This window comes from Rhinopithecus roxellana, chromosome 17 (genome assembly GCF_007565055.1).
Source record: "Rhinopithecus roxellana isolate Shanxi Qingling chromosome 17, ASM756505v1, whole genome shotgun sequence".
Lineage (NCBI taxonomy): Eukaryota > Metazoa > Chordata > Mammalia > Primates > Cercopithecidae > Rhinopithecus > Rhinopithecus roxellana.
In genome coordinates, this window is record NC_044565.1 from 112,341,918 (window position 1) to 112,368,073 (window position 26,156).

Genomic DNA, 26,156 nt, shown 5'->3' on the forward strand with positions numbered 1-26,156 from the left:
TGGCACTCCAGCCTGGGCAACAAGAGCGAGACTCCATCTCAAAAAAAAAAAAAAAAAATTAAGTCACTGTTTTATATAAAGAAGTGAATGGATTTTGTAATTTCCTTTGGAATGCAAATCAAATTAGAATAAAAATCTTACACACAAATAAAAAAACCAAAACTTAACAATACCATTTACAATTGCTCATCTCACAAATGAAATACTTAGGTATATATCTTGCAAAACATGTATATAATCCATATATGCCAAAAACTACAAAATGCTGATGAAAGAAATCACGAAGGATACAAATGAGGGAAGAAACATAACTATGCTCATGGATTGAAAGGCCCAGTGCTACAAAGATGCCAATTATCTCCAAAATGATCTACAGATTTCACACAGTTCCTACCAAAATCCCAGCAAGAGCTTTTTGTACATACAGATAACATACTCTAAAATTTATCTAGAAAGACAGAGGAACTAGAATAGCTAAAATAATTTTGTGAAAGAAGAATAAAGATATTTCTATTCTATTCTATTCTATTCTATTCTATTCTATTCATTTATTTATTTTTTTTGAGACAGAGTCTTGCTCTGTCGCCCAGGCTGGAGGGCAGTGGCTGGATCTCAGCTCACTGCAAGCTCCGCCTCCCGGGTTCACACCATTCTCCTGCCTCAGCCTCTCGAGTAGCTGGGACTACAGGCGCCGCCACCTCGCCCGGCTAGTTTTTTGTATTTTTTTTAGTAGAGACGGGGTTTCACCGTGTTAGCCAGGATGGTCTTGATCTCCTGACCTCGTGATCCGCCCGTCTCGGCCTCCCAAAGTGCTGGGATTACAGGCTTGAGCCACCGCACCCGGCCTACTTTATTTATTTTATCTTAGACAGAGTTTGGCTCTGTCACCCAGGCTGGAGTGCAGTGGCATGATCTCAGCTCACTGCAACCTCTGCCTCCCGAGTTCAAATGATTCTCATGCCTCAGTCTCCCGAGTAACTGGGACTACAGGCACACACCACCACACCTGGGTAGTTTTTGTATTTTTAGTAGAGACGGGATTTCACCATGTTGGCCAGGTTGGTCTTGAACTCCTGACCTCAGGAGTTCCTGAGTGATCTGCCTGCCTCAGCCTCCGAAAGTGCTGGGATTACAGAAATATTATTAAATAAAAAGATAAGCACAGACTGGGAGAAAATATTATATTTGCAAATTGCATATCTGACAAAGGATATACAGAATATGTAAAGAAGTCTCAGAACTCCACAGGAAGAAATCAAAGGACTCAAATTAGTAAATGTCAGAAAACCTAATCAAACAGTTCACTATAGAGGATACAGGGCTGGTAAATAAGCACAAGAAAGAGGACTGGCATCATTTTCCATTAAGGAAATACAAATTAAAACCTCAATGAAATGCTACTATATACCTACCAGAATCGCTTGCGTAACAAATATTAACAACGTCGGGCGCTTGCGGTGGGGGGATGCAGAGCAACAGGAACCACTCTATGTTGCTGGCAGGAGAGAGAAGTGGTACTGCCACGCTGGAAATCAGCTTGGCACTTTCTTATAAAGAGGCTCTTCCCAGAAGACCCAGCAATCCCATTTCTGGTTATTTACCCAAATGAAATGAAAGCTACTATATTCAACTTTAGGCAAATGCTTAGAGCAATTTTACTGAAAATTGCCCCAAACTGTAAATAACCCAAATGCCCTCCAATCGGTGAGTGGATAAGCTGTGGTACATCACACAAGGAAAGGTACTCAGCAGCAATATGGAACAAACTCCTGACACACACAAAGCGTGAATGAATCGCATATGCAATGATGTGAAAGAGTCCAGACTCCAGAGGCAGATCATGTCTGAAACATGTATGGGACAGTCTGGAAGAGATAAAAGTACAGAAAATTACAGGGGAAGGGAAGAGATCAGTGGCTGCCTGGAGGCTGACTACCAAAGAGGCAGTATAAGGCAATTTTTTGTGGTGATGACATTGTTCTATATCTCAGCCAGGAGTGGTGGTGCATGCCTGTGGTCCGACCTCTCAGGAGGCTGAGGAGGGAGGATGCGTGAGCCCTGGAGTTCAAGGCTGCCATGAGCTATGATCACACTACTGCACTCCAGCCTGGGCGACAGAGACCCCATCTCCAAAAAGTAAGTAAATAAAAATAAAAATTAAATTAACATAAATTGTTCTACATCTTGATTGTGGTAATGGTTACATGACTATGCATGTATCAAGATTCATGGAACTAGACAGCCAAAAAGGTAAATTTTACATTAATTTAAATTAGAAAAAATTAGAATACTTAGCTATGAGGAGGAGGGAAATGGGGGGGTAAAAGAGGAAAAACAAATGAGAGACTATAAATGGGTCAAGGCCGATGGTACCCCACGAACTACAGAGTAGGATGGACTTAATCCTCTTTCCTGAGGGCCAAGAAACAAAGTAAGACAAAAACTCCAAACCTGCTGCTATTTCTTCCATTAAAAACAACAAAACTCCTTCACCGTATTTTCCCCTAAGCCTTTTTCTCACCTCCTGTAACTCCTTGCCTTCACTTCCTCTCTTCCTGTTCTCCCTCGAACTTACTCCACTTCAAGAAAACCGCTCTTACAAGGATCGTGGATGATCTCCATGTGGTCAATATTGTAATTTTGATTAAAAGATGGCATAAGGGGCCAGGTGCGGTGGCTCATGCCTGTAATCCCAGCACTTTGGGAGGTCCAGGCGGGTGGATCACCTGAGGTCAGGAGTTCAAGACAGCCTGACCAACATGGCGGAACCCTGTCTCTACTAAAACTACAAAAATTATGTGGGCACAGTGGCTCATGCCTGTAATCCCAGCTACTTGGGAAGCTGAGGCAGGAGAATCACTTGACTCCTGGTGGCGGAGGTTTCAGTGAGCTGAGATCGTGTCACTGCACTCCAGCTTGGGAGACAGAGAGAGACTCCATCTCAAAAAAAAAAAAAAAAAAAAAAGAGATATAAGGTCAAGGAAGTTAATCCATTCTGGTATTGCTAGAAAGGACTACCTGAGACTAGGTAAATTTTTTTTTTTTTTTTTTTTGAGACAGGGTCTCACTCTGTTGTCCAGGCTGGAGTGCAGTGGTGCAATCACAGTTCACTGCAGCCTTCCAGGCTCAGGTTATCCTCCCACCTCAGGCTCCCAAATAGCTGAGACTACAGGCACACACCATTATAGTCAGCTAATTTTTTGTATTTATAATAGAGACAGGGTTTTGTCATGTTGCCCAGGTTGGTCTCAAACTCCTGGGCTCAAGTGATCCTCGAGACTGCATGGTTTTTAAAGAAAAGAGGTTTATTTCACTCGTGGTTCTGCAGGATGTACACAAAACACAGTGCTGGCATCTACCTCTGCTGGGGGCCTCAGGAAGCTCCCCATCGTGGTGGAGGGCGAAGAGGGAGCAAGTAGGTCACGTGGCAAGAGTGGAAGCAAGAGACGCAAGGGAGGAGGTGCCAGCTGTCTAATGTATTACATAAACTGTATAAAAGCCAGATTCAAATGAACTCAGGGAGAGAACTCACTCAGTACTGTGAACATGGTGCGAGGCCATTCAGGAGGGGTCCGTGCCCGTGACACAACACTTCCCACTAGTCCCCGCGACCCAACACTTCCCACTAGTCCCCGCCTCCAACACTGAGGATTCAGTTCAACGTGAGATTTGGGGGGGACAAACCTCCAAACCATATCAGACAACACAAGAGTGAACAACGTATGCCTAATGCCACTTTTGAAGACAGGTGCAAAACCCTAAACCAAATGTTAGCTAAATGAAGCCAATGGCATTTTTTTAAAAAGTACATCATGATCAAGAAGATTTTATCTGGAAGAACGAGGAAAAATCACATGAAAATCTTACCGTAGAAAGGGTATTTGATAAGCTTCCATGTCTATTTATAATTAAAATGAACGACAAAAAAAAAAAAAAAAAAAAAAACCTCTCAGCAAACCAGGAGTCAAAGGGAAGTTCTTTAACTTGATTTGCTTATATTTGCAAATCACATATTTACAAAAAGATTTACAGAAAATATTGGATTTAATGGCAAAAGCTTAGACACACTCTCTTTAATATTTGGGACAAGTTTGGCCACAGTCCCCACTACTCAACGTCTTGCCATTGCTCTTAGGAAATTTAGAAAAGCAATAAATAGTGTATGAATTGGGAAGTAAAGGATGAAATTAACATTATTTAGATGATATGGTCCCTAGAGGGACTAAAAGAATCAACAGACAGGAGAGTTCAGTAAGGTTGCCAGATACAACATTAATCGATACAAAAATCAATAGCAGTTCTCTACACCAGTAATAACCATCTAGAAAATATAATTAAAAATACCAAGATAAACACTCACAATAGCAATAAAAGTAAAGAGTATCTCTAAGTAGTAATAAAAACTCAAAGGACCTCTACATGGAAAGACATTCTGAATACATGAGGCATTCCATCTTATGGCCGTATAAAATAAGGATGTCCTTTCTCCCCAAAGTAATCTGTAAGTAAGTACATTCAATGCAATTCCAATTAAAAAAATCCAGTTGGATATTTTTTTGGAAAGCTTGGTAAACATATGCTGAAATGTATATGGAGAAATAAAAAGTTCATAAAAATCTAAAAAGACAAACAACAAGGGCGGAGTTTCTCTCAGACACTGGTACATGCTGTATAGTCATTGTAATAAAGATTGTAGGGTTGGTACAAGAACAGAGAAGCGTACCAACAAACAGACCAGAGAGCTCAAAAAAGAGACGGAGGTATAGGAGGGAATTTCATGAAAGCTATGGGAAAAAAGGGCAGAGGGTTTAGCAGATGGTGTTAGGGAAACTGGATCGCCATATCCTTCCATATCCCACATGCAAAAGTAGGTTCCAGGTGCATTAGAGATCCCAATGTGAACGATAAATGATAGAGCTATAATAAAATGTAAAAGAGCCTCTTGTTAACCTAAGGTTGTGGACAGACTTCTTAAAACTTCAAAAGCTCAAACCACAAGGAAAAAAAAAGGATGAATCTGATTACCTCAAAATTAAAGATTTCTGTTCAACAAAGGTCAGAGGGAGACACTCAACGGAACAGAAGAACATAGCGTGCAGCAAATGATGAAAGAGGAATTTCTAGAGCAGGTATCAGCAGAAAAGGAAACCAGAAAGATGGATACAAACCCGAAAGATGGCTCAATTTCAGTAACAAACAGGACACGTAAATTAGCATGAGAATGCAGTACCTCCTAGATTGCTAAGAAATAATGATAATGAAAAAATAAGGTTTTGGGTAACGACGTAGATCCATGGTAATTCTGAAACACTCTAGTGCAGGAGTCCTCAACTCCCGGGCCAAGGACCGGTACTGGTCAGTGGCCTGTTAGGAACTGGGCCGCACAGCAGGAGGTGGGCGGCAGGTGAGCAAGTAAAGCTTCATCTGTATCTACAGCCAGTCCCCACTGCTCGCATTCCCGCCCGAGCTTTACCTCCTGTCAGATAAGCAGCGGCATTAAACTCTCACAGGAGCGCAAACCCTACTGTGAACTGTGCATGGGAGGGATCTACGTTGCACACGCCCCTTAGGAGAATTGAATGCCTGATGCCCATTACCATCCCCTCTCCCAGCATCATCCATGGAAAAACTCTCTTCCACAAAACCAGTCCCTGGTGCCAAAAAGGCTGGAGACCACGGCTCTAGTGAATGTGGGAACTGGTACAAACACTGTGGAAATCTATCTGCAATTTTCATAGGAATTATGTATTATATAAATTGTATAAAATTAACACTGGGCCTAGGACGCAGGAATCCTCTCCTAGTATACATGCTACATCCAAGTGCTCAGGAGACACGTATAAGAACAACCATGGGCGCACTCTTTACAATAATGGCTTGAATCAACCAAATGTCCACTGACAACAGAGCAGATAAATAGACTCTGGTTTAGGCCGGGCTAGGTGGCTCACACCTGTAATCCCAGCACTTTGGGAGGCCGAAGCAGGAGCATCGCTTGAGCCCAGGAGTTTGAGACTAGTCTGGGCAACATGGCGAAACCCCATCTCTACTAAAAATACAAAAATTAGCTGGGTGTGGTGGCGGGTGCCTGTGGTCCCAGCTACTCAAGTGGCTGAGGTGGGAGGACTGCTTGAGCTGGGGAGGAAAAAGGCTGCAGTGAGCCAATGGTCACACCACTGCACTCCAGCCTGGGTGACACAGTGAGACCCTGTCTTAAAAACTATATAAATAAAAATGAAAAAATACAAAATACATATTGTGGTGTATGCACCTGATGAAATAGTACACAGCAGTGAAAACATGAGTGAACTGTGTTAACACAAAGCAAGTTACATCTTGCTGAATGAAAAACCAGTCCTAGGAAACCAGTAGAAGTCCATTTTTCATAAAATTCAAAGCCAAGAACAACTGAATCCTATATTTGTAGGCAAGATAAGAGATAAAATCATAAGAACAAAAATCAAGGAGTGACACATACAGATCTGGCTGTGGGAACCTCCACGGGGCTGGGACAGGGGAGGGTGGGTTTGCTGGTGTTCAGTATGTTATTCTTTATAACTCACTTATTAAATATATGTTTATTAGAGGTTAATTGAATTGGTTACAATTTCATTTTCCCAGAGCCAGAGAAAATGAGAGAGCATGTGAACAGACACCTCTGGTCTGGATGAAACCCTGGATGCTTGGACAAAACAGAAAGCAGACAGCAATCCCAGGAGAAAGGGTCAGAGAATGTGAAAAGGCAACTGACAGAGGGGGAAGCTGGGAAGGCCCACACAGAGGTATTCAAAATCATTAGTATGGAAAATGCACGAGAACAATGAGAAAAAGATGTTACTCATTTAACTTGCCAAACCTGAAAGTCACTTGAAGTCTAGCCTTGATCAGGGATGTGGGCAGCTTCTCCCCTGAGTTCCGGGCTCACATGCGTCCTTGCCATCTGCACTGGATGTCGGGGAGGTTGTTACGGGGACATGTCCCAAGTGAGCTCCCGAGCCTCCCCCTAAACCTGCTCCACCCACAGCCTTGCCCGCTCAGTTGATGCAACTCTACCTGCCGGAGCTCCGGAGGGGCCACACTCAGCCCAGTGTCGAAGTCCTGCCAGCTCCACTGTCAACACGTGTTCCGCCTCTGAGCCCGCCTTTCCCCTCGCCTCCCTCCACCCAGGCCCAAGGCTTCCACCCTGGACCCTGTTAGTCTAGTCTTCAAATGTGCAAGAGGAAGCTAGTGTGTAAACATATCACGTACGCCTCTGCTCCACAACTTCCCCCAAGCTCTCAGTATACAATTCAAAGTCCTCAGATGGCTGATAAGCGTCCCCAGCTCCCCAGCTTTGACCTCATCTCCCATGTCTCTCTCTTCACTGTCTCCACCTTAGCCATGTGGGTGCCCCTCAAACCTACCAGGCACGCTTTCCCCGTAGGGTCCCCCTATTGCCGGCCTCTGCTCAAATATCACCTCCTCCTCAGAGGGACACTTCCATTTCTCTCTATCCTCATCTGTTTCTCTCTTCACTGGGCTATCGCTCCCTGGCATATGCAGATTTCTGTTTGCTAGTGCTACGGATTGAACTGTGTCCCTTCAAATTCATCACTGAAGCCTTAACCCCCAGCGTGACTGTATTTGGAGACAGGGTCCTTAGGAGGTAACCAAGGTTACATGGGGTCACAAGGCTGAGCCCTTATCCCATAGGATTGGTAGCCTTATACGAAGAGTAAGAGAGGCTGGGTGTGGTGGCTCATGCCTGTAATCCCAGCACTTTGGGAGGCCAAGGTGGGCGAATCACCTGAGGTCAGGAGTTTGAGACTGGCCTGACCAACATGGAGAGACCCCATCTCTACTAAAAATACAAAATTAGCCGGGCATGGTGGTGCATGCCTGTGATCCCAGCTACTAAGGAGGCTGAGGCAGGAGAATCGCTTGAACCCGGGAGGTGGAGCTTGCAGTGAGCTGAGATCATGCCACTGCACTCCAGCCTGGGCGACAGAGCAAGACTCCATCTCAAAAACAAAAAGAAAATAAAAAGAGCAAGAGAGACAGCTATCTCTGCCTCCACGTGCATGCAGTGAAAGGCCACATAAAGACAGAGCAAGAAGGCAGCCGTCCGCACACCAGGAAGAGAGCCCTCACCAGAAACGGACCCTGCTGGCACCCTCTTCTCAGACTTTCTTTCCAGAGCTGGGAGAAAATACACTTCTGCTGTTTAAGTCCTCCAGTCTGCGTTATTTTGTTATGGCAGCCAGAGAAGACTCCCCTCTCCCTCTGCAGGGTGACCGCAGCAGGGATTCGGGTCTCCTCGCTGCCGTACCCGGCCCTGGAACAGTGCCTGTGTGCATGGGAGCTGCTCTGGAACACGTGCTGGGTAGGATTCTCCCAGCTATGTTTCCTTGGGTGAGTTTATGGAGTACCGGCGCCGGCTTTAATTTTAATGTCTCTAGGCAGAGCCTGCCTCCTGCAGATTGTCCCAGGCCCCAGCATTCCCTGATGTTTATACCTGTTGGGCACAGAGTGGGCAGGAGAATCAGAGAAAAAGAGAGAATATTCCAAGACTCAGGTCCAGTGATAGCAGGTGAACTGGTGTCAAGAGCACCTGAGCACGGAGTCTAAGGTGAGCCAAGGCACAGGTGGGCACAAGAGCCATCGAAGGGCCCAAAGCAGATGAAGGGTTGTCTGATTTCCACTCCAGAATGGTCACTCTGGCCACAGGGTTTCACAGTGAAGAGAATGGAGTGAATGGAACTGGCGGGAGGTGTCAGGAATGAAGAAGCCAGAGTTTCTAGCTGCTGACTTGACCAGGGTGGGGTAGGCAGAGTCCAGAATGACCCCGCATTTCTGACCTGGGGAACTGAGTGACTGCTGGTGTCATCTACCAGGACATGGAAGTCAAAATTACCAAGAAATGGAAGATGAGACAAGAAGGTAGCTGCATGGTTTTTCAAAGTAACATTAGAGCACTGTCTATAGGAAACTTGGACTTTTACTATTGATTAGGGCTCCAGCTCCGTGTGTTTAGATGTTAACTTGCAGAAGATTGCTCAGGGCAAAATTGTGATGCCAACAAACTCAGCCATTTCCCTTTCTACCTCTCCCCCAGCGTGGCCCTTCTCCTCCTTCTCCAGGGGCTAGTCCTGGGCCACCTTGTTCCCATCAAAGTCCCCATTTGCTATGGTTTGAATGTTTGTCCCTCTAAAACTCATATTGAAATTCAGTCACCACTGTAACAGTATTCAGAGGTGGAACCTGCAAGAAGTGTTTAGGCCATGAGGGCCCCACCCTCACAAATGGACTAACACCGTTATCACAGGAGTGGCTTTGCCCCCTCTTACTTTCTCTCTCTCTTTCTCTCTCTCTCTGTTCTTCGCCATGGAATGATGATTCAGTAGGAAGGCCATCCCCAGATGCCGAGCCCTCGATCTTGGACTTCCCAGCCTCCAGAACTGTGAGCCAATACATATCTGTTCATTATAAACTACCCTGTTTGTGGTATTCTGCACAAAACAGCCTAAGACAGAAAACTGGTACTGAGAGTGGGTGTCGTGATAACAAATACTTAAAAATGGGAAGGTGGCTTTGGAACTGAGTAGTGAGTAGAGGCTGGAAGAGTCTGGAGGAGCAGACTAGAAAAAAGCCTGTCACCATGAACAGAACATTAAGAGCTCAGAAGAAGAGAAGAGCTGCAGGAAAAGTCTGAAATGTCCTGGATATTAAAGTGGCTGTGATCAGAATGTTGGCAGAAATATGGATGGTGATGAGGTCTCACAGGGAATTGAGGAATAAGGTATTGGAAACTGGAGAGAAGCCCATCCTTATAGTGACAAGGAACTTGGCTGAATTGTGTCCATGCCCAGTGGCTTCATGTGTATGCAAGGCAGATTTTTTTTTTTTTTTTTTTTTTTTTTGAGACGGAGTCTCGCACTGTTGCCTGGGCTGAAGCACGGAAGGCAGAATCTAAGAGTGATGAGGCCGGGCACAGTGGCTCACACCTGTAATCCCAGCACTTTGGGAGGCCGAGGCAGGCGGATCACAAGGTCAGGAGATCGAGACCATCCTGGCTAACACGGTGAAACCCCATCTCTACTAAAAATACAAAAACTTAGCCAGGCGTGGTGGCGGGCACCTGTAGTCCCAGCTACTCCAGAGGCTGAGGCAGGAGAAAGGCGTGAACCCGGGAGGCGGAGCTTGCAGTGAGCCGAGATCGTGCCACTGCACTCCAGCCTGGGCGATAGAGGAGACTCCATCTTAAAAAAAAAAAGAAAAAAAAAAAAAAGAGTGATGAACCAGGATACCCAGCAGAAGAAATTTCTAAGCAAAATATTGAAGGTGCTGTGTGGTTTCTTTTAATATCATATAGTAAAATGAAAGAAGAAAGAAATGACTTAAAGACAGAACTTATCATGAAGGCATTTCAGGATATTCTAGGCTGCCCCTCTCATCACAGGCCCAGAGCTCTAGGAGGGGAGAATAATTTTAGGGGACGGGCTCAGGGCCCCTCCAAGGGCCTGCTGCTCCAGACTGCCTTTGGGACTCTGCTCCTCACATTTCACCGCAGTGCTCCTTGGCTGCTCCAGCTGTGGCTCAAGCCACAGCTTGAGTGTAGCGCAGGCCACGGCTCCAGAGGGCGCAAGCAGTAAGCCTTAGCAGCACCCATGTAGTGCTAATTCTGCAGGCACACAGAGTTCAAGAGCAGGGGAGGCATGGCTGCCTCTGCCTGGATTTCAAAGGCTGGATCAGACAGCCTGGGGGTCCAGGCAGAGACCTGCTGCAGGGGAAGAGCCACTCCAGTGAGTCCTTGCTAGGACAATGCCTCGTGGAGCCACAGGGGCTGGGCTGCCCTTGAGACTCTAGAGCTACAGTCTGACCAGCTGGCAACATCAGCCTTGGAGAGCTGCTGCAGCTGCCAAGCCCACCAAAGCCATGGGGGTGGGGCTGCCTGGGACCCCAGTGTGTCCAGGAGGTAAGATGTGGAGTCAAGGAACATTATTCCTGACTCTTTTTTTTTTTTTTTTTTGAGATGGAGTCTCGCTCTATCGCCCAGGCTGGAGTGCAGTGGCTGGATCTCAGCTCACTGCAAGCTCCACCTCCGGGGTTTACACCATTCTCCTGCCTCAGCCTCCTGAGTAGCTGGGACTACAGGCGCCCGCCACCTCGCCCAGCTAGTTTTTTTTGTATTTTTTAGTAGAGACGGGGTTTCACGGTGTTAGCCAGGATGGTCTCGATCTCCTGACCTCGTGATCCACCCGTCTCGACCTCCCAAAGTGCTGGGATTACAGGCTTGAGCCACCGCGCCCGGCCTTTCCCGACTCTTAAGATTTAATGTTGGTCTTCACCGTTGGTTTTGGAAGTACTTGGGACCAGTTATCCCCTTTTTTCTGGCCGGTTTCTCCCTGAATGGAAACGTCCATCCCACAGCTGTCTCACCATTGTATTCTGGAAGCAAGTAACTTGTTTAATTTCACAGGCTCACAGCTGGAGAGGAATTTGCCTCAGGATGAATCATGCCTTGAGTCTCACCCATATCTGATTCAGATGAGACTCTGGGCTTAGGAGTTGCTGCTGGCATGAGCTAAGACGTTTGGGGGCTATTGGGATGGATATATAATGAATATACTTTGTATGTGAGAAAGGCATGAATTTTGCAGGGGTGGGCTGGGCAGAATGCTACGGTTTGAATGTTTGTCCCCTCCAAAACTCCGGTTGAAATTTGGTTACCACTGCAACGGTATTAAGAGAGGGTACCTTTTTGAAAAAAAAAAAAAATTGTTTGGTTTTTGAGAAGGGGGTCTCACTGTGTTGCACAGGCAGGTCTCCAGCTCCCGAGCTCAAGTGATCCTCCTACCTTACTTAGCCTTCCGAGTAGCTAGGACTACAGGTGCGCACCAGCATGCTTGGCAAGAGGTGGGACCTTTAAGAAATGTTTCGTTTACGAGGGCTCTGCCCTCACGAATGAGCTAATGCCCTTATTGCAGCAGTGGGTTTGTCACCATGAGAGTGGGTTTGCCCCTCTTACTCTTTCTTCCTCCCTGGGCCCTTCAGCCATGTGATGCTTTCCACCATGTTATGACACAGCAAGAAGGCCCTCACCAGATGCCAGCCCCTCAACCTTATACTTCCCGGCTTCCAGAACTGTAAACCAATACATTTCTGTACAATACCATTACCCACTCTGTGGTATTCTCTTATAGCAGCAGAAAACAGGCTAACACACTGTTGACAGCCAGGGGGGCTGCAATCAAGTTTGAATTCCTCTATCCAACAAGCATTTTGCCATAGGAGTAAAAGCATGAGGGCTTTTTGATGTCTAAAAGTTGTACAGCAACCCGACAGATTACAAGCAGAGCTTTCTTCTCAGTGTGTAAAAGTCTCAGTCCAGGTCCTGTCCTCTACCCCATGTCGTCCTCTCTGGGCAGAAGCTCAGCAAAGTGGCTCCAAATCTTTAACTTACTAAGATGAAATGCACCAGGTACTGGGCAAGGAGCACTTTTTGGCCACACCACGGGTGAAGCCTGTGAAACCTCCCTGAGCTGCACCAGTACCTCTGCAAAGCCCCTCATAGGCCTCCTGCAGTTTGCCACATAGGAGAGAAGCAGAAGCAATAGAAGATTCTCTAAAAACCTCTTGAGCCTATGCCTCCTGCCAGCTGTCACCCATCCTGTTCCCTTTGTGGCAAAACTCCGAAGAGGTGCCATGCTTCCTGGCTCCCACCCCTCCTGAACATACTCTATTCAGATGCTCCCCCAACCAGTACTCCCCAAAGCTGCTGGTCAAGGTCCCCTTGGTGCACTGCAGCACATTCATGTCCCTGTGTGACACTGTGCCCGGCCTGTACCTGACACACACAGAAGCCAGGAGTGGGCACAGCTGGCTCAGACAACAGCCAGTCAGTTCTGGCTCCAGCCACAGCAAGGCGAGGCCAGCAAGGCAAAGTGCCAGGCTGGATTGTGACTGGATCTGATATTTCCAAAAATACGCATGTGGTCACCAAGGGGAATACTCATGGCCTTCCTGACATAGACACTGCATTTCAATACTATTAATTTAATTTACTGATGGGACGCCCCGGAATTCCTGCAGTCCTGGGTCTACTGAGAGCTTCGGTGGGGCCCTACACTTATGACTTCACATCATACCCTCCTTAGTGACTGTGCGCTGGGCAGGAAGACTGCCTAATCCCCATAAGGCCTGAGGGGACCAGGGAAGAAAGCAGCCCTGCCCACTGCCCCAGGGGCCCAGCCTCTAGAGGACCAGAGCTCAGCTCCTGAGAGGTGCAGTTGGCCCACTGGTGCCTCTGGCTGACCATCCATGAGGGCTTGGGGAAGAGGGCTTGGGGCAGGGCATCCCACATACCATGAAATGGGGCTCCACAGAACTGTCCCGGGCCGGGGATCTCAGCCTTCACTTAGTCTCTGCTGCTCAGGTCACTCCTAAACCATAGGGTCCCACAGAAGGTCCAGGAACTGTCGTGGGGTGAGGGGAGGCCTCTGGGGCAAGACTCCCTTTTGAATCTGAGCTGAGCCGTCCCTTTTACCCATCAAGGGGCACTGGACTTGTAAGACTTCATTGGTGAGTCTGTGGTGAGACTGCTGTGATGCTACCACCTGTGTCTAGGTTCGTGACAGTGGAGCCGCTGACCTGGGGAGGAAGGGGCCTTGCCCAGGTTCCCAGCCTAGAGCAACGTCAAGCATCCGGCTCCAGCCCACACTGTCTCCTGCAGAGGCCACCCATGCTGGCAAGCCCAGCCCAGCAGTCCCCGGGCCAGTAGCCTCTGGGCTCACTCTACAGGGCACAGGATGAAGGCCGCCCAACACGACCAAGTGCAGGCCACGTGCATCTTCCCTTCCCACTAACTCCTAGGACACAGGTAGTGATGTGTAGCTGTGGGGGAATGTGGCCCGGGTCATTTCAGGCAAGAAGTGAGGCGAATGTATACTCTGAAAGTGCCTCCTCCTAGGCGTCATGCTACCTGACTTCAAACTATACTACAAGCCTACAGTAACCAAAACAGCATGGTACTGGTACCAAAACAGAGATATAGACCAATGGAACAGAACAGAGCCCTCAGAAATAACACCACACATCTACAACCATCTGATCTTTGACAAACCTGACAAAAACAAGAAATGGAGAAAGGATTCCCTATTTCATAAATGGTGCTGGGAAAACTGGCTAGCCATATGTAGAAAGCTGAAACTGGATCCCTTCCTTACACCTGATACAAAAATTAATTCAAGATGGATTAAAGACTTAAATGTTAGACCTAAAACCATAAAAACTCTAGAAGAAAACTTAGGCAATGCTTATGTTCAAGTCATAGGCACGGGCAAGGACTTCATGTCCAAAACACCAAAAGCAATGGCAACAGAAGTCAAAATAGACAAATGGGATCTAATTAAACTAAAGAGCTTCTGCACAGCAAACGAAACTACCATCAGAGTAAACAGGCAACCTACAGAATGGGAGAAAAATTTTGCAACATACCCATCTGAGAAAGGGCTAATATCCAGAACCTACAAAGAACTTAAAACAAATTTACAATAAAAAAGACAAAACAACCCCGTCAAAAAGTGGGCAAAGGATCTGAACAGACACTTCTCAAAAGAAGACATTTATGCAGCCAACAGACACATGAAAAATGCTCATCATCATTGGTCATCAGAGAAATGCAAATCAAAACCACAATGAGATACCATCTCACGCAGTTGGAATGGCAATCATTAAAAAGTCAGGAAACAACAGATGCTGGAGAGGATGTGGACAAATAGGAACACTTTTACACTGTTGGTGGGAGTGTAAATTAGTTCAACCATTGTGGAAGACAGTGTGGCAATTCCTCAAGGATCCAGAACTAGAAATACCATTTGGCCCAGCCATCCCATTACTGCATATATACCCAAAGGATTATAAATCATGCTACTATAAAGACACATGCACACGTATGTTTATTGTGGCACTATTCACAATAGCAAAGACTTGGAACCAACCCAAATGTCCATCAGTGACAGACTGGATTAAGAAAATGTACCACATATACACCATGGAATACTATGCAGCCATAAAAAAGGATGAGCTCATGTTCTTTGCAGGGACATGGATGAAGCTGGAAACCATCTTTCTCAGCAAACTATCGCAAGGACAGAAAACCACCGCACGTTCTCACTCATAGGTGGGAACTGAACAATGAAATAACTTGGACACAGGGTGGGGAACATCACACACTGGGACCTGTTGGGGGCTGGGGGGCTGGGGGAGGGATAGCATGAGGAGAAATACCTAATGTAAATGATGAGTTGATGCGTGCAGCAAACCAACACGACACATGTATACCTATGTAACAAACCTGCACGTTGTGCACATGCACCCTAGAACTTAAAGTATAATAATAATAAAAAAAAAGAAAGCGCCTCGTCCATGCCGGATGCTGCCTTGCAAGACCTGTGCACACTCACACACGCAATCTCCACAGTGGCTCAGGGCAGGGGTCCTCTCACTGTGGGCTTGGACCAGGGCAGGCAGCCCACGTTGGGCTCCTGACACCTGTCCTGTAAGAGGCCGGGACACACACGACCATCTCCAGTGGTCCCCGAGGCCCTGCAGTAATAGATGCATCCTGGCTCTGCCGTTCCCTGGCTCTCAGCTTCCTCGTTGATGAAACAAGCCTGCTGATGACAAGATTGGGATATGCACAAAGTGCCCCCAAAGAGACAGCGCTCTCTGGAGGTTGGTTCCTATCACTGTCATCAGCATCCCAGATCTGGAAAGCCTGCCCAAGGAGCTGTAGGAGACCTGAGGGACTAGCAGTTTACAGGGCAGCAGGCCCAGCCAGGGAACAGGGCACGCAGCACACCCACAGCATCACTACCGACCCCAGCAAAAGTGGGAGAGGGTGTTGGGGGGAAGGAGAGCAAGAGAACCAGCAGGAAGGATCACAATGGCCCCTTGGGCCTGCTCCAAGCCAAGAGATGGCTGCGGATCCAGCAGGCCCCAAGGTCACCTTTGTAAGACCAGGCCCCTGGTGGTCCCCTTGGCCCTGCAGTTAGAGACGCTTTCAGGGCAGGTGCGCAGAGGGCGGGTGCAGCGTGTTTGGGGTCACCTCCCAGGAGGGAGGAGCAAGGGCAGTCGACCGGACCCTGCACATCCTGGTTCTAGGCATTCTCCTCTTCCCCATCACACCTCACACCTCCGCTGTCTCTGCCGCTCAGGTCACTCCTAAACCATAGGGTCCCACAACCCTGTCTCCCTGCCTCTGCCCCAGCCAGAGGGACCCTCCCTGCAGAGGGCACTGTCCCAGAGCTTCTCTACAGGTAGGGCCAAGACTCCGTGTTACCTGTGCTGCCTGGCATAAAATGTGTGTTCAATAAGTGTGCTATGGTGGCATATAACTTACATTGATTGAACACCCGCTGCTTGCCAGGCAGTGTTGGGCATACTGTGAGGCCCTAAGTGTAGAGAGACACGCCCCTGCTGCTCTGAGAGAGCCCACGGCAGGGCGGGACAGGAACACAGAAAATCTGAGGGCAGTGTATCTAACACAACCTGAGGGGGCAGGGAGAGGGCAGGGAGAGGGCAGGGTCCGGGAGAGTTCCGAGGGGAGACGGTGCCTCTGCTCCCCGCCCCTCACTTACAGGTGAGGAAACCACTCAGACGGAAGTGACTTGTCCACGTGAAGTGGCACTCCCAGCCCTCGGCCAGCGCTCCTTCTAGGACAGCGTCCTCCGCTTCGGTGCTACTGACACAGGGTCAGATACCTCGCTGTGCTGGGGCCATCCTGCATGGTGCAGGATGGTGAGCAGCACCCCTGGCCTGTACCCCGCTGATGCCAGTAGCACCTCCCCAGCTGTGACAACCAAAAATGTCTCTCGACGTTGCCAAATGTCCCTGCCGGGTAAAACTACCCTTGGTTGAGAGTTGCATGGAAATCTGAGCTGAGCTAAGAGAAGCAGCGGCCAAAGTTGAGCCTCATGCCACAGATGTGGTCACAAAGCTCTGGGCTGGGGCTGCATCTGCCTCGCCCGTCCGCACCCACTTCTGCTTGCCCTCCCCGTCTGAAGTTCTGAGACCCGAGTTCCTCTTTCAACTTTTCCAAAGTGTTTTTGGCTCAGCACCCCCTCTGGCTAAAGTGGATACGGGGAGGTATTATTATCCTTATTCTACAGAAGAAGAAGGTGAGGCTCAAGGAGGTTGAACATAGAGAAGTCACCCTGTAAGCAGGTGGCCAAGCCGGGCTGGAACGGAGGGAAGCCCAGTGTGCTAGACCAGGAAGGGCCTGCAGGCCGGGATGCCCGGCTCCAGCTCAATGCCAGCTGCTCTCACTCTGGCCTCTGAATCCGATCTGATCCCAGAAGGCCCTTCGTGGGGGAGGTGAACTGGATGACACGGCCACATCCAGTGAGGGGTCTGGTGTCAGCTGCTCTCCCGCTGGGATCGGTTCTGTGTGGAGTGGTGGGGGAGGCCCCCACCCAGCTTCTCCACATGGAGAACATCTCTTTCTCTTCCCAGGGCCTTGCCTCCTGCACAGTCTTGGCAACTCACTCACTCTGTGCACAGGGCTCAGTCCTCCCACTAGGAGACACCCCTGCCCCAGTCAGAATGCAATTCCACCAAGCTGAGAGGCCCTTACAGCTCCCACCCCAGCACACACTCTCAGTGTTTGCTCACTAACCCACATGGCTAATGGTGGGACTATAGCCATTGGGACAGAGTGCCAGGTTTAGGGGGCAGATGCCTGGGAACCCCCAAATCACTGAAGCAACAACCTGACAGGCTGCACACCCTCTTCAGCCACGGACAGGGCGACCAGACTGTTATCAACTCCACACAGGAAAGTATCTGCCTTCCTGTCTCCCTCCTGGGCATGTCTGGTAAGCAGTTGTGATGACCAGAGGAGGTCTGGCATTGCCAGTGGGTCAGGGCCCTGGCAGGCCCCCTGGCCAGCCCCTAACTGGCAACAGGATGTCCCTGAACTGGAAGGCAGGGGAGGAAGAGCTGGGGTGGAAAGGCAGGGGAGGGAGGGCTGGGGGGAAAGGCAGGGGAGGGAGGGCTGGGGGGAAAGGCAGGGGAGGGAGGGCTGGGGGGAAGGCAGGGGAGGGAGGGCTGGGGGGAAAGGCAGGGGAGGGAGGGCTGGGGGGAAAGGCAGGGGAGGGAGGGCTGGGGGGAAAGGCAGGGGAGGGAGGGCTGGGGGGAAAGGCAGGGGAGGGAGGGCTGGGGGGAAAGGCAGGGGAGGGAGGGCTGGGGGGAAAGGCAGGGGAGGGAGGGCTGGGGGGAAAGGCAGGGGAGGGAGGGCTGGGGGGAAAGGCAGGGGAGGGAGGGCTGGGGGGAAAGGCAGGGGAGGGAGGGCTGGGGGGAAAGGCAGGGGAGGGAGGGCTGGGGGGAAAGGCAGGGGAGGGAGGACAGGAGAAGGAGAGCTAGGGAGGGAGGGAGGACTGGAGAGGGAGGGCTGGGGGGAAGGCTGGTCGAGGGGGCATGGAGATTCCAGGAGGGGCTGCTAAATCCGGTGCTGGGTCTCGTCCTCAGGTGACCTGGAGCCTGCATGTTCGGAGTCCACAACCAGCTCGGCAGCAGCCTCTGACCCCAGGACCACTCCCTACCTCCCCTGGCTACCCCTCCTCCCCTGGCCTCCAGGACACAACTCTCCAGTGTTCCGGACCCTGCTCTTTCTCCCTGACCTGTTAACAAATGCTGGAGGGCCCCAGGCTGGGCCCTTGAATCTGGTCCCCTTTCTATCCTACCCACTTCTTGTTTGTTTGTTTTGAGACAGAGTCTTGCTCTGTTGCCCAGGCTGGAGTACAGTAGCATGATCTCGGTTCACTGCAATCCGGGTTCAAGTGATTCTTTTGCCTCAGACTCCCAAGTAGCTGAAATTACAGGCACCTGCCACCATGCCCGGCTAATTTTTGTATTTTTAGTAGAGACGGGGTTTCACCATGTTGGTCAGGCTGGTCTTGAACTCCTGACCTCAAGTGATCTGCCCTTCTCGGCTTTCCAAAGTGCTGGGATTATAGGCCTGAGCCACTCCACCTGGCCTGTCCTACCCACTTCTCTGGTGACTCCCCCAGTCTCACAGTGTTATATCCCCACATTTGCCAGTGGCCTGTAGAATTCTTTCTCAGCCAGACTACTCTGATAAATTCCTGATACGTACACCCCAACACCTCCTTCATGGCTCCACTTGGACCCTTTTTTTGGTAGAGACAGGGTCTTGCTATGTTGACGAGGTTGGTCTGGAACTCCTGGCCTCCTGTGACCCTCCCACCTCAGCCTCCCAAAGTTCTGGGATTACAGGCATGAGCCAGGGAGGTCCCTGCAGGTCTGTGAGCCACACAGCTATACGATAGTAAATTTGTTTTGGTTTCAGGAATGAAACCAAATCATCTGGGACCTTTAAAAAATACCCGCCAGGCCCACCCTGGGGCACTGAACCTTAAATCACTGGGTAGAACCCAGGCACTGCGATTTTTAGGAGTTTCTTGGGGGACTCTTTGCCCTGGGTCCCCCATCAGTCCCTTTCTCTGGGTGACTTCATGGGGAAGCCACTGCAGCCACTTCTGAATCTGTGGGAATCTGTCACAGCAGTGAAAGAAAATTAATACATCCCAAACTTATCAGGTCCAAATAGAGCTGCTGACCTTCCCACAAACCTGCACCCCGCCCCCAGACTTCCCCATCTCAAAAGATGGCCGCCGTACCTTCTAGGTGCTCAGGCCAATCTTCCAGACTCCTTCCTTCCCCTCATGCCCCACTGCAAACCAACAGCTCTCCCTGGGAAATACATCTGGAACCGGCGACTTCCCCCAACCCCGATGCTGTCTCCCTCCTGAATGGCTGCAAATGCCTCTCATAGGATCTGCTTCCCCTGGTGCCTCGCACCCCAAGTCTGCCCTCAACACAGCAGTCAGCGGGACCCTGCGGAAAGGCGAAGCCACTTCACTCCTCTGCTCGGAACCTTCTGATGACTCCGGGTTTCAGTAAAAGCAAATGTCCTTGCGGAGGTCCACCCCTGGCCAGGGCAGTAGTCTTCAGGCTTCAGTATGTCCCCAGCACCTGGAGCTGGGGAAGAGAGAAGTTGCTGGGCCCAAGCCCAGACTTTCTGAGACTGCAGGTTTGGGGTAGGGGCCTGAAGATGCATTTCTTTTTTTTTTTTTTTTTTTTTTTTTGAGACGGAGTCTCGCTCTGTTGCCCAGGCTGGAGTGCAGTGGCGCGATCTCGGCTCACTGCAAGCTCCCCCTCCCGAGTTCACGCCATTCTCCTGCCTCAGCCTCTGGAGTAGCTGGGACTACAGGCGCCCGCCACCATGCCTGGCTAATTTTTTGTATTTTTAGTAGAGATGGGGTTTCACCGATTTAGCCAGGATGGTCTCGATCTCTTGACCTTGTAATCCGCCCGCCTTGGCCTCCCAAAGTGCTGGGATTACAGGCGTAAGCCTCCCTGCCCGACCCTGAAGATGCATTTCTACCAAGCTCCTGGGCTGCTGCTGCTGCTGACCCACAGCACACGTTGAGAGTCCCTGTCCTCGAAGGCCTTGCGCCTCAACTCCCAACTCTGGCTTCAGAGTTTGCTCACCACTGATGACACTGAACACTGCTCAGGAGAAGTGGCTGCAGTGACTCCCCCATGAAGTCACCCAGAGAAAGGGACTGATGGGGGACCTAGGGCACAAACTCCTAAAAATCCCAGTACCTGGGTTCCACCCAAAGATTTAGGGTTCAATGCCCCAGGGTGGGCACGGCTACTCGGGAGGCTGAGGCAGGAGAATGGCGTGAACCCGGGAGGTGGAGCTTGCAGTGAGCCGAGATCAGGCCACTGCACTTCAGTCTGGGTGACAGAATGAGACTCCGTCTCGAAAAAAAAAAAAAGAAAAGAAAAGAAACTGAGATACCCAGTATCTTAGGGGAGTGACAAGGCTGTGGGGAAAAATCAAGCATGTAAGGGAGTCTCGGCTCCTACAAGGAATGTGCTAGGAGCCCGGAACCACAGAGGGACAAGGAGGACCTTTATGTCACTAGCACATCAGGGATGCTGCCCGCCGGGGCCCACCAACACCCTCCACCAGCAAGGCTCCACGGAGAGCCACGGGGCGAGCCTTCGAGCACTTGGGGAACACAGATCCCCTTGAGAACCGTATTTCAGCACTCCAGGAAGAAGCACCAAGCACACAATCTTGCCCATAATTTCAGGAGCTTTATGGACCTTCTGGGCTGGGACCCCACTGTGTTAAATATGGAGTGTCAGGCACCATAGCCCTTCAGAGGCAGACCCCACCCCCACCCTGCCCCACAGGGTCCAGGTCCCAAAGCCAAGACGAGATCCCCTTGATGGCCCTCAGGGCCATCCCAGCAGCTTCAGGCTCTCGCACCCTTGCCGAGGTGAGGCTCGTGGATGGCAGGAAGCTTCTTCATCTCTGATATCCCGTAGGTTACCAGGGAAGGAGAAATCCTAATTAAGCAGACAGGATGAGGACTGCCTTTCTACCACCCAGGGTCTGTCACACTGAGGCTAGCCTGGCCTCTGGCCAGGCCCATGCCCTGCTGCCCACTGATTTGCCCTGGTGGTCAGGACAGCCATGCCACCAACCCGGGCTCAGCCCCCTTGTCCATGGATCAAGGGGTGAGCTTCCTGTTCCATTACTGCTCAGGAAAAGTGACTGCAGGTGACTGTTCCATGAGGTCATCCAGGGAAAGGGACTGATGGGGGACCCAGGGCAGAGAGGAAGGCTTTTTGACTGCTGAATGTATTTCTAGAAGGCTGCGTCCCCAGAACCCGGATCCATTAGTTCCTAGCAATCCCCAGGGCACCATAACTCTGGTCTATTACAGATGAGAACCACGGAGGCTCAGAGAGGACAAGAGACCCCTCTGACTACACACGCGCAGGCCTGGAGTGGAGCTGGGCCAACAGTCCCCTTCCGGCCCCCAGCGGCACTGAGGATAGCTCACATCCAGGCTGCTGGGACAGCCTGGGCTCCTCACAGCTCATCTGACAGTTCCTTAGACACTGCCTGGCCAATGGGAGCTTCCAGGCCCTGGGGTGGCTGACACCATTCCCCACCAACAGAACATCTGGAACTCACAACCCCCTCCGTCTGACGGGGGTGGGGGTGTCTGAGTGAGAGAATGGCTCACTCAGTGCTGTTACTGTATCACTGACACTCATCGCTAGTATCCCTGATAAGCATGGCTCACAAAGCCTGCACATTTACCATCCGTGCAAACCTCACTGACTAGTTCGAGCCCGCCACAGCCCTAGGGAGCAGGAATTCTTATCGGCCCCACTTTACAGATGGTGAACTGAGGCTCGGACTGTTTCAGGGATTTTTACAGCCAGTTTATGAAGGCGACAGGATCCCAGGATAGGCCTAGCTGACTGTGAGGCTCTGAGCTCCCCCAACTGGATCAAGACCCCAGAACTCCAGGGGTATGAGTGGGCACATGCACCAGAAGACAGAGATTCATGGGAGCCTGAATGAGGTTTTTGGCAGGTGGAATAAACCATCTGTTGTCTTGTGCATACTGTCCACCTTGCCAAGAAATCCCTCCTCAGAAATCACAAAGGCAAACTTCACACTGCCCCTGACTGTGGGTGAGCCTGCTGTTAGGAAGGTCTGAGGTACTAAGTGAAGTGAGGCTGGCTGTTGCTCCTGGCCACTGGAGGCCCCGAGGATCAGGGAAGAGCAATGGAGAGATCACAGCTTCCCTGGGCACCAGCCACCCTCCACGCCCACCGCAGGCTCCAGATGGGGAAAGGAAATGGGACAAGAGGACAGGGGATGGCACTCCCTGCAGGACGCACGGTCCTCTGAGGCACAGCAGCACAGGACGCCCACCCCTCCACGCTCTGCCCCAATCCCAGCACCTGTATTTCCCACGAAGTTCCCTGTCACAGACTCCCTTGCCAGGGCCAGCATCTGGCCGAGTGAAGGCCCAGCCTGGGCCACTTTCTTCCCCATCTCCAATCCAAAGCTCCTGGTGGCACCCCTCTGAGCCACCCGGAGCAAGCCCCTTCTCTCTGGGCCTCATACACTCACCAAGAGACAAGGTGTGGCAGAGTCCAGTGGCTTGTCAGTGGCATGTGGCCGTGGACTTTGGGAAAAGAACTAGCCCTGGACACTGAAGGCAGAATGGAGGGAAGACTTGCTTCCTGCCCCTTCTCGCCCTCAGCAGCCCTTCACAGGGGCTCGGGGCACATCCCCATGCCCGAAGGGTTGCTGGGCAGCTCCTAGGCAGGGGCAGGCTCTCTCTCTCTCATCCTCAGGCCTCTGGGTCTCAGTACTGAGAGTTAGAGCCCAGCAAGGTCAGCAGAGTGCTGGGGCAGGCAGGATGCCCATGTCCTCGGAGAGGGCAGCAGGGATGAGAACAGGATGAGCTGGCCCCTTCCCCAGGGTCCAGAGGTGCGGGGCCTCTTTGAACAGGGGGCAACCTACATCCCTGGCTTCAGGGTCCCCTTCAGAACCAGGTGTGCCATGGAAGGGCCCCAGGGGGCCCGTCAATGTCTGATCCAAGTGTGGGTCTGTCTCCTCAGTTAATATTTTATTGGGACAGAAATGTGGCGCCTGCGGGTTTGGTTACTGATCCCATGGGCTTGAACCTTGCTTGGGGAGGGGTAACTGGATACCAGGTGGGGGGCGAAAGGGGAGGCCCCATCACACGGCAGAGGCCTCAAATCTCTCCCCATTGCCAGGTGCCCTGGGCTGAGGGTCCTTCCTGTCATCTGCACCCTGTGCCACCTCCCACTACAGGGCGGCCCAAGCTGGTGTGCTCACCAGGGGCGCTCGGACTGCAGGCCTAGGACGGCAGGGGCTGTCCGCTAACGGTGTCACCAGGCGCCTCGCTCACACCCAGCCCAAGCGCTGCGGCTTCGTCCCCTCTGGGGCTCCCTGGAGCCCGGGCCCTCTACGTCTCCTTATTCCCAGGCCCAACCCTCCGGAGCCGGGAGGGGGCGGCGGCCCAGGCCGCTCCTCGCCAGACCAGTGCACCCCGGCGTGCGGATGCCTGTCCCTCCCTCCAGACCACGGGTCTCCCGCGGAGGCGGCGGAGGGGCGGGTGGCCACGCGTTACCTTCCATGGATATGGGCTCCAGAATGCCGAACTGCTTGAGGACGGCGATGAACAGCAGCACCACCACGGCCATGGCGCACAGCTCCATGCCCTGGATGCCCATGGCGTGCCGGGCTGCCTGGGGCCCTGGGGGCCGGGCGCACCCCTCGCCCGCACACTGCCTCGGAGGCGCCGGGGCCAGTGCAGCCCGCACGGCCTCTCGGGGGCGGCGACGGCTCACATGCCCCCGGCAGGGGGGGCTGCGGGGTTGGCTGGGCCGGGGCCCCGCGGAGGGCGGCGGCGGCGAGCGGGGCAGGCCGGAGGCTGGACGCGGCGGCCGAGCCCGAGCGCAACTTTCCGAGTCAGCCGGCAAACTTCGAGGCGCGGCGGCGGCGGCGCGAAACGCAGCGCGGACGGCCAGCGTGGGCCAGCGGCGCCTCCATGCCCCGCGCGGGCGCCGCGCCTCTGTCGCCCCCTCTCCAGCCCCGCGGGCGCAGGGGCGCGGGGGCGCGGCGGCGGCGGGGGTCCCGGACGCTCCCGGCCTCCCCAGCCTCCATCGCCGCTCCCCGCGCGCTCATTGGCCTAGGCGCGGCGGCCACTCCGGGAGGCGTCCCTGCGGCCCCCCCGCGCCAGCCCGGGAAGGGCGGAGGGAGCCGGCCCGGCCCCGCCCCGCCCGGCACGGGCCAGCCCGGGACTGAGTCTGGCGCGTTGCCACCGCTGCTCCGCCAGCCCCCGGAGGCCGCGCGGTCGCCGGTTTCTCCCAAGCGCAGGATGGGGGCCGAGGGGCTGGGGAGGGGCCGGGAGCCCGGGAGGAGGGGGCGGCGGCTGCGCTCTCCCGGGGAGGCGCTGAGCCCGGCCCGCCCCGCCCCGCCCCGCTGGCCCGCGCGGAGTCGGCGGCGGGGGATCCGGGAAGCCCTCACTGCATTTCCCGCAACCCGGATCCTCCGCCGGAGAGTAAACTGGGCCCGGGCAGGCCCCCTTTGAAAATGCAGAAGTTGGTCTCCAAAGTTCTCCCGTTCCGGAAACCCGCGTGCGCTCGGGCCTTTAGGGGGAGTGGGGGCTCTGGCCCTGGCGGCTGCGGAACGGAGCTCGGGCGCTGACTTTGCTGCGTGACCTTGGTCGAGTCACGGACTCGCAGCCGCCGCCGCCTCCTGCTCCGCAGAGAGGGGAAGACGCCCGCCTCCGGGCGGGCGGCGGGGAAGAGCTGAGCGGATGCGGAGTGCCACGCGCGGGCAGGGCAAGGGCATGCTTATTCGTTTGTGGGTGGCTTTCTTCCTGCCGGAGGCTGTTAGAAGAGGGGAAGCCGCGAAAAGAAAGGAGAAAACAGGGGAGGACGAGGCGTGGCCGGGCGGAGCCCGGGGTCCTCGGAGCCGCGAGTCCGGAGACCTGAGCCGGGAGCCTGGGCCTGTGCTGCCCCCCAGCGGGCGCGGCACACCGCGGGCATCCCCGCCGGACGGACTACGCCGGGCAGCGCGGCCACGGCCTGCACCTCGTCCTTCCCGCTGTGTTAACCAAGGGGGAAATCCAGCTGGGCCCCACGCCTGTGAGCGCGCGTCCTGTTGGGACTCACGGCCTGAGCAGTTGCAGCTTCCTTCTAGGGAGCCTCCGCCACTCGCTCGGCCATTCATTCAGCTGATGCTTGGCCCCAGGCACAGAGCTCGCTGCCTGGGTGGGGTGGGAGCCGCGGCGTGTGGCTGCGAGGGCCCCCTGGAGCGCGCCTATGTGGGCCAAGCCTTTGGGCTTACGTGTGATTCTTAAAGGACTCCCCTGTGGGCATTCCTCTTCCTCCGTTTTACCGGGGAGGAAACCTAGGCTAGAGGGCTAATTATGGGAGGGGCACAGGGACAACCAGGCCTGCTGGAGTCCGGAGCGGGGACTTTCCCGTGACACCAGCCTGTTTCTGGTGGGAACTGAGTGGGAGAGGGCTGCGCAGTGCAGCCTCACTGTATTGCATGCCTAGTCAAATGTCTGAGCCGTTGGCAATAGTTTTAAGGAACTGTAAATGCGTAGCTTTTAATTCCAGTTGATTGGGATGTGGTGATGCTCCACTGACCAAAGGCAAAAGTTCTAAGCAGAGAGGCTAACAATCCCCAGAGAAAACAGCTCTGTTGGAGCAGAGCTGTTATAGAGCCT

The 26,156-nt window shown here is 52.4% G+C and overlaps 1 protein-coding gene across 4 annotated transcripts in view; it reads right to left on the bottom strand.

Annotated features, from left to right (window-relative positions):
- The window catches only part of KCNIP3 (potassium voltage-gated channel interacting protein 3), a 90,905-nt gene that overhangs the window by 16,013 nt on the left and 48,736 nt on the right, over positions 1 to 26,156 (bottom strand). Inside the window, exon 1 of one of the 4 annotated variants that reach the window (XM_010362065.2) lies at positions 24,045 to 24,650. The exons of the other annotated variants lie outside the window; for them this stretch is intronic. Coding sequence (XP_010360367.1) covers positions 24,045 to 24,147 — 103 coding nt within the window. The 5' untranslated portion in view covers positions 24,148 to 24,650. Of the gene's footprint in view, positions 1 to 24,044; positions 24,651 to 26,156 lie in introns of those variants that run through there. 4 annotated transcript variants of the gene reach the window in all.